The sequence below is a fragment of the Arvicanthis niloticus genome, chromosome 21 (assembly GCF_011762505.2).
Source record: "Arvicanthis niloticus isolate mArvNil1 chromosome 21, mArvNil1.pat.X, whole genome shotgun sequence".
Taxonomy (NCBI): domain Eukaryota; kingdom Metazoa; phylum Chordata; class Mammalia; order Rodentia; family Muridae; genus Arvicanthis; species Arvicanthis niloticus.
The window spans coordinates 21,440,581-21,453,509 of NC_047678.1; the positions used below are offsets into that span (position 1 = coordinate 21,440,581).

At 37.9% G+C, this 12,929-nt stretch overlaps 1 protein-coding gene across 5 annotated transcripts in view; it reads right to left on the minus strand.

The window, feature by feature from the left end:
• The window catches only part of Ppp2r3a (protein phosphatase 2 regulatory subunit B''alpha), a 136,159-nt gene that overhangs the window by 17,904 nt on the left and 105,326 nt on the right, over positions 1 to 12,929 (minus strand). For all 5 annotated transcript variants that reach the window (XM_076918040.1, XM_034484018.2, XM_076918041.1 and 2 more), the window contains 3 exons: positions 11,734 to 11,782; positions 10,585 to 10,674; positions 823 to 998 (listed from right to left, as the gene is read on the minus strand). In XM_076918040.1, the coding sequence (XP_076774155.1) occupies positions 823 to 998; positions 10,585 to 10,674; positions 11,734 to 11,782 (315 nt within the window). The remainder of the gene's footprint in view (positions 1 to 822; positions 999 to 10,584; positions 10,675 to 11,733; positions 11,783 to 12,929) is intronic.

Below are 12,929 nucleotides of genomic sequence, written 5' to 3' on the forward strand. Positions count from 1 at the left end.
GTACCCTGTAAACCTCACTGGCAGCTCTGTGACAAAAGAAAAAACTCACTGATGTTGAAAACTATATGTTTATTTTGTTATAAATCACTTTTGTTTTTGTTTTTGTTTTGTTTTTTTTTTTTTTTTGTTTTTTGAGACAGGGTTTCTGTGTAATTCTGGCTGTCCTGGAACTCACTCTGTAGACCAGGCTGGCCTCAAACTCAGAAATCCTCCTGCCTCTGCCTCCCAAGTGCTGGGATTAAAGGCGTGCGCCAACCACTGCTGGGCTATAAATCATATTTTAAAAAAGGTGAGTAATATTTAACTTGTACATGTCAGTGGCTTTAAAATGCACTCATGATATATCACCGTCAACAGTGTAACATTATCCAACCCCTAACCCCAGCAAAGAACTGTAGTTTCTTCAAGACGTCCCCCCACCTCCCCACACCCTAGTCACTAATGTATTTCTTTTATTTATGGAAAGTTCTAGTTCTTTTTTGTTTGTTTGTTTGTTTGTTTTTTTGAGACAGGGTTTCTCTGTGTAGCCCTGGCTGTCCTGGAGCTCACTCTGTAGACCAGGCTGGCCTCGAACTCAGAAATCCGCCTGCCTCTGCCTCCCAAGTGCTGGGATTAAAGGCGTGTGCCACCACCGCCTGGCGTTCTAGTTCTTAAATAGTGGAGTTGACATTCATTGTCAAAAGAGAGAGAAACTAAATTCTTCTGTAGTTGGGAAGCCTATGAAGGCGACTATGTAATGCTAAATACATCAGGACACTACAGAAATCTGTGTTCATTCTGTTGAAGGAAGAACAGTGTAAACTGCTGCTCCGTTGGCCTTACCATCACTAGCTGGTTTCACCAAATCAAGCATCTGGCACAACAGATCATGGAACGGCAAGGGCTCAATGCCCATGGCTTCCATCCGTTCACACTGCTCTTCATAGAAGTATTCTAGTTCATACATGGAAAGTATGCCGTCTCCATCCACATCCATGCAGCGGAACCAGTACTCAATGCTAGGAGGTAAAACATGCACATCAGCATTAGCCTGGTAGAGGTTCTCTTAAAGTAAATTACACGTGTCTTCTGATTATGCCTAGTTTATAAAGATTTATTAGAAAAAAACAATGGAGGCCTGGAGTGATGGCTCAGCCATTAAAAGATAGGTTCACGACCAAAATATAATAATTAAAAAAAAAAAACAAAAACCAGTGGTAGGCCCCTTCTGCCTTCTGTTTTTAAATTCCAGAATCAGTCACTTCCAAAAGCTAATTATTCTGCTTTTTATCTTGTATTTTCAGAGCAAATGCCCATATTTGTCTCTATTTTTGTATTTCAAGAATTGTGTACTGATTTTACCAACAGATGATATTTTGGCCTTTATTATTTCCATTTACTTAATACAGTGAAACTGTTCATTATTCAGAGTTAATAACAGTATGTTCCCTTGATGTCTCATTTGCTTTGTTTCCCATGCCCTTGTTACTGCATTATCCCGTAAATTGCCACTGGTTGTTTGGATCCACATTCAATTACAGCAGGTATTTTAACAATTGAATTTTCTTGAAATTTCCTTTGATTCCTTCTGACTTAATTTCCTATGATCTGTTTTGTCTCTATGCCTGGTTCACAATTTCATCTTGAAGTTCCTTTCACTATTGTCTCTTTTGGATCTCACATTTCTCCCATCCTTTGACATGGCACATTATCTAGTAGTATTTAAAAAAAAAAAAGTTAAAGCAGGTAAGTCAGCCAGTCAGTCTGTCTGTCTGTGCGCGTGCATGCGTGTGGAGGGGAGAGATCAACATTGGTCCTCTTCCACAACTGCTTCTCCACAGACGGGGCCTTTCATTAGCCAAATAGCCTATGCTAGTTAACTGGCGAGCCCCAGAGATTCACCTGTCTCCTCTCCCTAGTACTGGGATTGCCAGTGTGTGCCATGACTGACTTTTTGTTTTTTAAACATGAATTCTAAGGATCAAACTGAACTATTCATAATATTTTGAATATGATTATATTTTGAATATAAATAATAAATTTTGAAAATATTTCATTTTTCCTTTCTAAAATTTTAATTTATTTAAAATACATTCATACTATGTCATCTAAGATGGCCTCCAACTCTTGGGTCAAGTGACTCTCCTGAGTCACTGGATAGCAGGTACTTGAAATCTTTCCTGGCTCAGATATCAGATACATAAAGGTTCCCAACTTCTAATTTAGTAGCATGGCTCAGTAGTTAAAATGAAAGCTCAGTAGTGCTTTTCCTTTAGCTTTTTATGTTTATTTTATTTTGAGGGGGCCTTACATTGTAGCTTCTATATGTGATCTACTAGGATTTTAACTCTTACATGTGATATGAATCCACTTAAGGGCAGGCTCCATGCCCGTGACTAACACAAAATTAACTCAATGGCAGATTTGGAGTTTGTCTTACAATACTTTGTCAGGGCTCCAACCTCTTACAGGTCCCTTGTGTATATCTTATGGCTTCTGGATTTGTTTTTATGGGTATTGTCTGTGTGCAAATGTGTGTGTGCGAGTCTGTATGTGTTCTTGAGGCTTCTTCTTAGGCTCCTCTGGTTTTGTTTGTTTTGTACTATCCCGATTAGTTTGTTTTTATCTCATTAGCTTAGATGCCTGTCTGTGTGGATTTGGATGGGAGGGGAGGGAACCATAATCAGAATGCACTGAATGAAAAAAACCATTTTCAATCAAAGAAAAAAGGCAGCCCAGCTAGAAGAACATATCCCACAGACAGACAACAGCTTTTGGGATACCCCCTGTTCCAGTTGTTCAGGACCCACATGAAGACCAAGCTGCACATCTGCTACATATGTGCTGGAAGGCCTAGGTCCAGTCGGTGTATATACTTTGTGGTTCAGACTTTGAAAGCCCCGAGGGTCCAAGTTAGTTGACTCTGTTTGGTCTTCCTGTGGAGTTCCTATCTCCTTCAGAGCCCCTGAAATCCTCCCTCTTACTCTTCCATAAGCGTCCCCAAGCTCCACCCACTGTTTAGTCTGAGTCAGCTGCTGGGTGGAGCCTCTCAGAGGACAAAGCAGCACTGTTTTTATTTATTTATTTTTTAGTTTAGGATTGCTTTAACCATCCAGTATTTTTTGTGCTTCCATACGAATTTTAAAGGTGCCTTTTCTATTTCTGTGATAAACTGAAATTTTTATTGGGATTGTATTTTGAATCTATAGATTGCTTCTGGCAGGATAGCCATATAATCTATTTGGGGAGTAGAGGAAGGGCTGAGTGAATGCATAAAGATTGGGTGAAACACTGAGTGGAATGTGTGTCATTTAACATAGGCATGGCCCTGTCAAGGATCAGTGCCCCATATCCATGGAAAACTGGCAAAGCCTTCCCGATATGGGTCAGGATTAGAGTTGGCAATGCCTTCCTGTGGTCTAAGTGTGGATGTTGATAATGTTTGCAAGTATGAGTGTTCACAAATGATTGGCCAGTGTGTGTAAAGACTAGAATTGCAGTGCCCTGCTTTTGGATGTTTACAGTCTGAGACTGCTTGGCTATAGCCTCCTCATACTAAAACTAGCCAACCCTGACACCCCTTTCCTTAACCTAATAAAAGCACTGAAATTCCCCATTGTTTTGTGATAGTTGGTGTTACTCAGAGAATGCATGGCTCACCTGACCCCAGTCATTTCTCAGTTTACTGAGTCCATTTATATGATGTATTACATTTATTGATTTACATATACTGAACCACCCCACATCTCTATAATGAAGTCAAAGTCAATCATGGTGTGTACGTACAGACCAGGCTGGATGAGACTAACAGATCTACCTGCCTTTGGAGTGCTGGGATTAAAGACATGTGCCACAACAAATAGATTAAAATTTTCTTTATGTGTGCATTTTTATTTGACTTTGGTACCAGCATAATACTGACTTTACAAGAAGAGCTTTACGTATTCTTTCTTTTTCTATTTTTATAGAATAATTTCAGAACGATTGGTATTAGTTCTTTAAAGGTCTGGTACAATTTTTCTTTCAGTGAATCCATCTGGACCTGAGCTATATAAATTTTCAAGTACATATTTTCAAAAACTAAGTGTTTAATTGTGTGTGTTTGTATTGGGATATCTACATGTAAGTGCAGGAGTCCATGGAAGTTAGAAACATTGGATCCTCTGGAGCTGGAGGTACAGGTAATTGTGAACTGCCTGACATGGGTGCTAGGAATTGAACTCAGGTCTTCTGCAAGAACAGTATGTGTTCTTAACTTGTGAGCCATCTCTAGCTTCAGTACCTGGGCTACTTTTTGTTGGTGGTTGTATTATTTTTTAATTGAGTCAGTCTTGTTGTTTAGCATAGGTGTTTATATTATACATCTTGGTTTTAAATAGGTGGTGTGTGTATACATCTACACACTTACATTTACATACTTCTTTTAGATTTTCCTACTTAGTGGAGTAAAAAAAAATCTTATATATTTAAAAGCATCCCTTTATAATTTTCTGAACCAACAGTATCTGTTATAATGTGTCCTTTTTCATCTCTAATATTGTTCTGGTTTTCTCTCTTTCTGTTGGTTAGGGTTTCTTCAATCAATATTGTTTCTCTTTCCAAAGAACTAATTCTTTGTTTCATCCATTTTTTTTTTTGTATGTTTTTATGTGTTCGTCATTATTCCTGCCCTAATCTTGATGGTTTATGTTTTATCTACTGCTTTTGGGTTTGGTTTGTTCTTGCTTTTCAAAGGTCTTAGATTTTTTTCTCTTTAATTTTAGGCACTTGGTCTTTTCTTGGACTAGCTTTTGCATCTCGTGGTTTTGGTATGTTGGACTCTCATTTTCATCCAATTCCAGGACATTTTTTAGTTTCCTTCTTTATTTTTTCAATGATTCTCTCATCATCCAATAGGGTAATGTTTAATATTAAGATTTTTTTGGTAGTTTCTCTTGATGTTGATTTTCTTATAGAATATAAAAAGTTATTTGAATTTTCCAGTATCTATTGAGAATTGCCTTATGTAGTAATATATAATCTACTATTGACAAAGTACCATAAGCTATTGAGAAGAATATATATTCTGTAATTCTGGGATGGAATGTTTTATAGATATCTGTTAGGAAAATTTAGTTCATGATATCATTTAACTTTATCTAGTAGTATTTGTTCTATCTGTAAATTATCTTAAAGTGGTTTTATTTTTATTTTATATGTATGAGCGTTTTGCCTGCATGCATACATATGTACCTGTGTGTGTTTGATCCCTTTGGAGGCTAGAAAGATGTCAGGTCCCCTGTAATTGTAATTAAGGATGGTTGTGATCCACCACATGGGAGCTTGGAACCAAACCTAGATCTTCTACAAGAGAAGCATATACTTTTAAGTGCTGAGCCATCTCCTCTGACACTCATATTTACTAATATTTATGAAACTGGGTACACTTGTGTTCACTGGCTATATGATTAGATTGTAATTTCTTCTTGATAAATTGTTCCCTTAACTAATATCTAGTAATCTTTTTTTTCTGGCTAGTTAGTGTTTGAAGTCTATTCTGTCAGACATTAGAATAGGTATATCTGCTTGTTTCCTAGTTTCCTTTGCTTCGAATACCTTTTTCAAACTGTTAACCCCAAGACAGTGTTTATTTTTGATAGTGAATGTGTTTCTTGGAGGCAATAAACAGATGGATCTTGTGTTGATCCAATTTGTTAGTCTGTGTCTTTTGATTGAGAAATTGAAGCTATTAATATTCATAGCTACCACTGCAAAGTGTGTATCAATTTGTTTTGTAGGTTTAGCTTTTCCTAAACTTCATTTGCATTATCTACTTTCTAGCATGTTTTCCCCTGTAGCCTCTCTGGCGTGTTTAATATTCTCCTAAGTCTGAAGAATCCCTCCTAGTGTCCTCTGCAGGGCTGGCCTAGTTCTTCCTTTAGCCTACTTTTATCATGGACGGTCATTTGCCATCACTCATGACAGTTAGTTTTGCTGGGAACAGTAGTCTGGGTTGGCAGCTGTGGCTGTTCAGAACTTCTTTGTTTATTGGGAAATGATTTGATGTTCTGATGTGTCAGGAGCCATCTAGGATAGGCTAAGGCTAGCAGGTGGCCTTCTGGAGGTGGCCCACTGTTTTTACATGATCTGTGATGGGTGAGCTTGATGGCAAGGTTCCAAAGAGACTTCATCTCAGGACTATTTCTTGCAGTTGACTGCCTTTACTCTCATTATTAAATTAATATAATAATCCCTGGGCATTAGCCCACCCTATTGGTCAGATTTCTTGCAGATCAACATAAAGATGAACTTTCATGAATTAATGCTGTTTAGATGAATTAATGATTCTATAGAATTCCTGATTTGATTCAATAATCTTAGGAAGAAAGTTTTTTTGTTTCGTTTTTCAAGACAGGGTTTCTTTGTATAGACCTGGCTGTCCTGGAACTTACTCTGTAGACCAGGCTGGCCTCGAACTCAGAAATCTGCCTGCCTCTGCTTCCCATGTGCTGGGATTAAAGGAGTGTACCACCACTGCCCGGCAGGAAGAAAGTTTTAAGAGATGGTCTTAGTTGTTTTCTAAAAAGATGCAATAAAGTTAGAATCAAGAATAGAATGTGTTCACTCTTCTTAATAGTGAGTAAAGGCTGCCTAATAAGAAATATAATGAACTTTCATAATTAAACTAAAAAGAGAAATAGACTTGGAATAAATTTTTGTTCAAGGAAAAACACTTAGGTCCAAGGATATAGCCACAGGTGTGCACTATGATAAGGCAAGGCCATATAAAAACTGTTGCTTTGAACTTTTACTGAACATATTAGAATGAAACACTGCTTTGAACTTAATATCAACATCCTTCTGTAACTCACTTTTTATGTAACATTTTATCTCTGAGGTAATTTTCTAAAGAACTTTTTGTCTAAGAATGTATAAAAAGGTTAGAGAAAATAAATAAAATTGTTGGTTGAATGGTTTGGCTTGGGGAGCTCTGCCCCATCCATCCATCCAAATGTGTATATCTGTTTGTCTGTAGACATGTGTGTAGATATATGTGTATGTATGTAAGCATGCATGAATACTTGTGGAGTGTATAAGACTCAACCACTCTGGTAGTTGGGCCCAACAAAAATGTGAATGTGTAAATGTGTGTATGAATGTATATGTGTCTGTACATATCTGCCTGTATAAAACATCTTTTCCTTTTCCTCCTCTCTGGTTCACAAAGAGTTAACTAGTCTAGCCAAAGAGACTTCTGACTGCCTGGACAGAGAAGGGAGTGATAGCAGTAAATTCTTTACTTAATTCCCCACTGCTACACAACAGGTGTTAATCGCCCAAGCCAGTGGTTTTTAACCATAGAATAAGCAAGAAAGTTTTTAGGACTTTTTAGAAGCTATCAGAAAGCATTCAGTACAGTTAAGAGAGCTAGAAGGCCAGAGGCCATCAGTCTTTAAAGATACTTCTATGTCTAATGCTGTGTGTCCAATGCTGTGTCCTGCTTCAAACCATTCCAGGCCAGGCTGGCTACTGGCACTGATAGGCCTGCCTTTATATATGACATGGTGTTTCTCCATTATGATACAGATTCTGTAGTAGATAGCCTTAAGATGCCCTTAAGGCTGGACTGCATGGCTATGCTTGCTGTCCTTTGTTGTGGCAGTGGGGAGCAGGACTGGTTATGGGAGTTCACTCATGTACTGACAAGTGAGTTAGGGAGCAGTTGGTTGTGTGATACAACATTCTTATTCCTTTTGTTTTCCTCCCTTAGATATGGCTTTTTTATTCTTTGATATAGGGTCTCTCTATATTCCAGGCTATCCTGGAGCTTGCTGTGTAGACCAGGCTGGCCTCAAACTTAAGAGATCCTACTGCTTTTGCCTCCCAAATGCTGGGATTAAAAGTGTGTGCTATCCCCTCTCCTTAGATATGATTTCTAAGCTACCATCTTATCCAGACCCTCCCCCCTGTGCCTTTCAAAGTATATATATTATACTATATATATATATATAATTTTATATAGTCCAGTTTGTCCTTGAACTTGGTATGGGGAAAGGATGACCTTAACTTTTGATACTCCTACCTAACCTCCTGAATGCATAGTATATAATGTCTAAGAATGCATTCTACCTGTTTGGGGTAGTGCCAGGGACAGACCCCAGCGCTTCATCTGTGCTCGGTAAGTATTCTACAGACTGAGCTACATTCCCTGTCCCTAACTTCAGTTGAAAAATATTTATTGAGGATAACTTTTTGTCTGTATTACACTCCTTCTTTCAAATGCTTTTGAATGAAACACTGTATAGCTGTCTGTGATATCTAGAAAGCTATAGTTTTGGCTAGTGCTTATGGTATCATCTACAGCCTCTATTTCCTTGTTAAGCTTCATGGTTGGTAGATTCATTATTGATGGTAGGATATGCCTGGTTTACCTAATGCCATTAAAAACAAAAACAAAACAAATAAAACAAAAACCCTCAACCTCCTTTAACCTAGAATTTTAAATGTATATCCCTTAAAAAATTAGTAGATATCCAAACTATTCAACTATAACTACTAGAGGCAATTTAGGAGAAGATTTAGTAGAAAATTTAGAGTATCACAATTAAGGTTTAATCCAATGTTGGGCACAGTAGTGTATGTGACACATCTTGTCAGGGAGTGAGGTAGGGAGTGCCTTGAGCCAAAGCTTCCTCCTAGATCAGCCTCCTGGGTAACAGATTCTCATTCATTCATTCATTCATTCATTCATTCATTCATATTCTCTCTCTCTCTCTCTCTCTCTCTCTCTCTCTCTCTCTCTCTCTCTCTCTATCTATCTATCTATCTATCTATCTATCTATTTTTTTTCTTCCTGCATGTGAGAATCAGACTGGGGAGATGATTCAGTCTATAGAATGTAAGCCTGAGGACTTACCGTGGCTCTCGATAACCCATGAACACATGAACACATGAACACAGCCAGGCGTGGTGGCATGTGCTGCAGTCCTAGTGCTAGGGAGATGGAGACAGATGGTCTCTGGAGCTTTCAGGTCAGCCAGGCTAGCTTAACTGACAAACCCAGGTCCAATGTGACAGCTCCTATCTGAAAAACAAGTAGCTGGCTCCTAAGGCCTACCATTAGAGGCTGACCTGTGGACTCATGTTCACACACTTGTACCCACATGTATACTTCATTCATGTTCTCTAAGTTATCTAAGATAGATTACAAATCACTGTATTTAGAATGGCAGTTATTTTAAAATGCAGCTGTCCTAAAAAATGGCTTATTTTTCTATTTCAATTATTTATGAACATAATACTAAACATTTCAATAACTTAAAATTTTAATTAACTTGGTGTTTGGATATTTTGCCTGCATGTATGTGTATGTACCACATGTGTGCCTGGTTCCTTTAGAACAATGGTTCTCAAACTTCCTAATGCTGTGACCCTTTAATACAGTTCCTCATACTGTGGTGACCCCCAACCATAAAATTATTTTGTTGATACTTCCCAACTATAATTTTGCTACTATTATGAATTGTAATATAAATATCTCATATGCAGGATATCTGATATGTAACCCCCAAAGGAGCTATGACCCACAGGTTGAGAACCATTGCTCCAGAGGCTAGAAGTTACAGAGAGTTGTGAGCTGCCTTGTGGGTGCTTGGAATCTAATCCCAATCATCTGGAAGAACAGGCAGTGCTCTTAACTGCTGAGCCATCTCTCTAGCCTTTTCAATAATTTTGAACCCAAATCTAAATCAAGGAATGCCTCACTATGTATAGGACATTATTTTACAGGCAAGAGGTCCTTTTGAGAGGGACCTAGATCTTTGGCCTAAGCAGGAGACAGTAGTGGAAATAAATATGTAATTTCACATTACAAAATAAGGCATATCTGAGAGTGCTAAGGAATGGGAATGGTAATTTCAACTGGGAGCATGAGATTATAATCTTACATACTAGTCAGTCTGTTGCTGCTGCTGCTGTTGCTTCTTTGGCGTGTTTATATGTATATGTGTAAGTGAAAGTACACATTTGATAAGCATGTAGAGGTCAGAGGTTCCTGTTAGGTGTCTTTCCCAAGCGCTCTCCCTCTTATTAACATGTCTCAGTGATTGAACTAGTCTGTCTAGCCGCACTACTGCCCTAAGCACACTCTCTGCCTGTGTCTACTGGACATTAGAATGATAGGCGGGGTCCTCAGACCTCGGCTTTTATGTAAGTGCTGGAGACTTCCTGAATTCTGGTCCTCCAGCTTGCATGGGATGGCCTTATCCATGGAGCCATCTTTCTAGTCCCACAATTTGCTTTTCCTTCCTTCTTTAATTTACTACAGAACTAGTACAGATTATAAAAGAACTAAATGTGCAAAATTTACTCCACACTTAATATAAATACCAATTATATTTCTCACTGCTGGGAGAAGCATGCTCACTTTACATTTAGGTGTGCAGCAGCCTTTCCTTTCTACCCCATGACCATAGATTCTGTGCCTCTCCTTCCCTAGACTGAGCTCCTCCAGGACAGACACAGTCTGACACATCCTCCTATGGCTAGATGGGTCAGTTTACAAGTATATACCATGTTCTTTCCAAGCTTTGTGCATATGTTTATATCTTGACAACAAAATTTTACCTGGTAGGATTCCGTTTGTCTTCCTCAGAAATCAAAAACCAAACAAAATCTGCATAGCTCATTCTTCCCTCTTTTTGTACAGTTTTTCCTCTGAAGAAAACACATGGTTATAAAATTTCCTAAGCAATTAAGAAATTAAGTAACACCACTCTTTAGAAATTTAATTAAAAAAAAAAAAAAAAAGAAAGAAAGTTCAGAAGTGCAACCCCTTTGAGGCCTATCTCATTTTTAAGAGCCTACAAGGTGAAACTGGAAGACATTTGCCTAAATTAAGAAAAAAAAAATCCTGTTGCTTTTATGGTGTTAGAGTTTGACCTTAAAGCCTAACAACACAGGCAGCACTCTACCACTGAGTTACATTCTTATCCTTTTTTTACTTTTAATTTGTTATTTACATAATTTTTGTTAGACGGGGTTTCAATATGTAGCCTTTGATAGCTGGAACTCAATATACAAACCAGGCTGACCTTGATCTCACAGATCCACCTGCCTCAAGTTTATAATCCCAAATGCTGGGATTAAAGGCTTGTGGTGCCATGCCCAGCTTACTTTTAGTTTTTTGACACAAAGTCTTAAATTGCCTAGGCAGGCTCTGAATTGACTCTGCGGCCCAAGAAAGCTTCAGTATGTGAACCTTCTGCCTCAGCCTACTACTAAGTGTCTGGGGGTTACAGGCCCATGCACTAGGTCTGGCCCTGGTTTCCCATTTGGTAATCAATGGCATAAGATATTGTTACTTATATTTAGACTCTGGACAAATGTTTTCTTGGTTCTTTTTTTTTTTTTTTTTCTTTTTGAGATAGGATTTCTTTGGGTAGCTCTGGCTGTCCTGGAACTCTCTCTGTAGACTAGGTTGGCCTAAACTCACAGAGATCTGCCTGCTTCTACCTCCTGAGTGCTGAGATTAAAGGCATGTGCCACCACCATCTAGCCACACTGGATTAATATTATTGAATTACTGTCTTTTATTAAGGCACAAGTGTAAGGTTTTTAGATATAACTTAGCAGCCCTGCCAAATTATGCAGAAAGCTTTGCTAAAATAAGATTATTACAATAGTATAGTTCATTTTGAAATACAAGCTGTTTCATTTTTCTATGAGTTTTTTTGCTAGCCCACAAAATAAAATTCAAAATTTAAATTTTCATACCTTGTCACTGCTCCAGAAAATATTCTTTCAATAATTCTACTTGATGAAGCTAAATATAAATAAGAATTAGTTAGAAATATTCCTAAAAATTTTGTTTTCATTTGCTAAAGCTAAACCATATTAATCTTCCACAGCAAGAATATCAGTAGTTAAATTCTTTTCTCTTCTCTTTTCCTTCCTTCTTTCCTTCCTTCCTTCCTTCCTTCCTTCCTTCCTTCCTTCCTTCCTTCCTTCTCTTTGATTCCTTGTCTTTGAGATGAGGTTTTAGGTATCCCATGGTGAACTCCTCTTGCTATATAACTGAGAATGACCTTGAACTTCTGGCCCTCCTGCTAATGAGTGCTGGGGTTATAGGTGGGCACCACTGTACACAGTGTATGTGGTACTGGGAATCAAACCTGGGCCTGTATGTGCTAGCCAAGCACATCCTTAAGCTCTAAGTTTTTTAAAATTAGTATATTAAAATTTATTCATTGAGAACTTCATACCTTTATACATTGCATTATGAAACTATCCACCTACCATTACCACTCTATAACTCCAAGTGTCTTTTATCCTGTCTCTCTCCCAACCATGGTGTCCTTTTCATTTTTCCCCCAAATTAGTACTTCTCATATGCACATGTATGTGGGGCTTCCACTGGGGCATGGATAAACTACTACTGGCAAAACAGCTATAGGAAAGTGAGTCTTCCTCCCTCAGTAATGATCAACTACCAGAATCTCCTCTGTCAAGGGTGGGACCTTGGGGGCCCTACCCTCATTTGTGCAGGAATTTTGTCTACCCAGATCCTAAATTCTTTCTTACACATAATTTATACTTTTTGGAAGAATGAGGTAGGTTTAAACTATCAACCATCTGTTTAGTTATTTATATAGTTGGGTTCTAAGTTAATTCTGAACATTCTGAAAACTAAGACAAAAATACACAGAATTTGTATTGATTTTGTTGTTCAATAAAACAAGATAAATTTTCTTCTAAAACAAGACAAATTTTATCCTAGAATTAAATTCAGGGGAAACTGATTGTTTCATTTTACATTGTTACAGGAACTGCACAAAGTAAAATGGAGAATGCTTCCAAGCAGCTACCAAGATATACTATAAACATACTTTTCTTATATTCCCATTCTATAAGAGTCTAAGATATAACATTTAAAAGAAACTTCATCAATGAATGCTTTTGTTGTCCTTGTT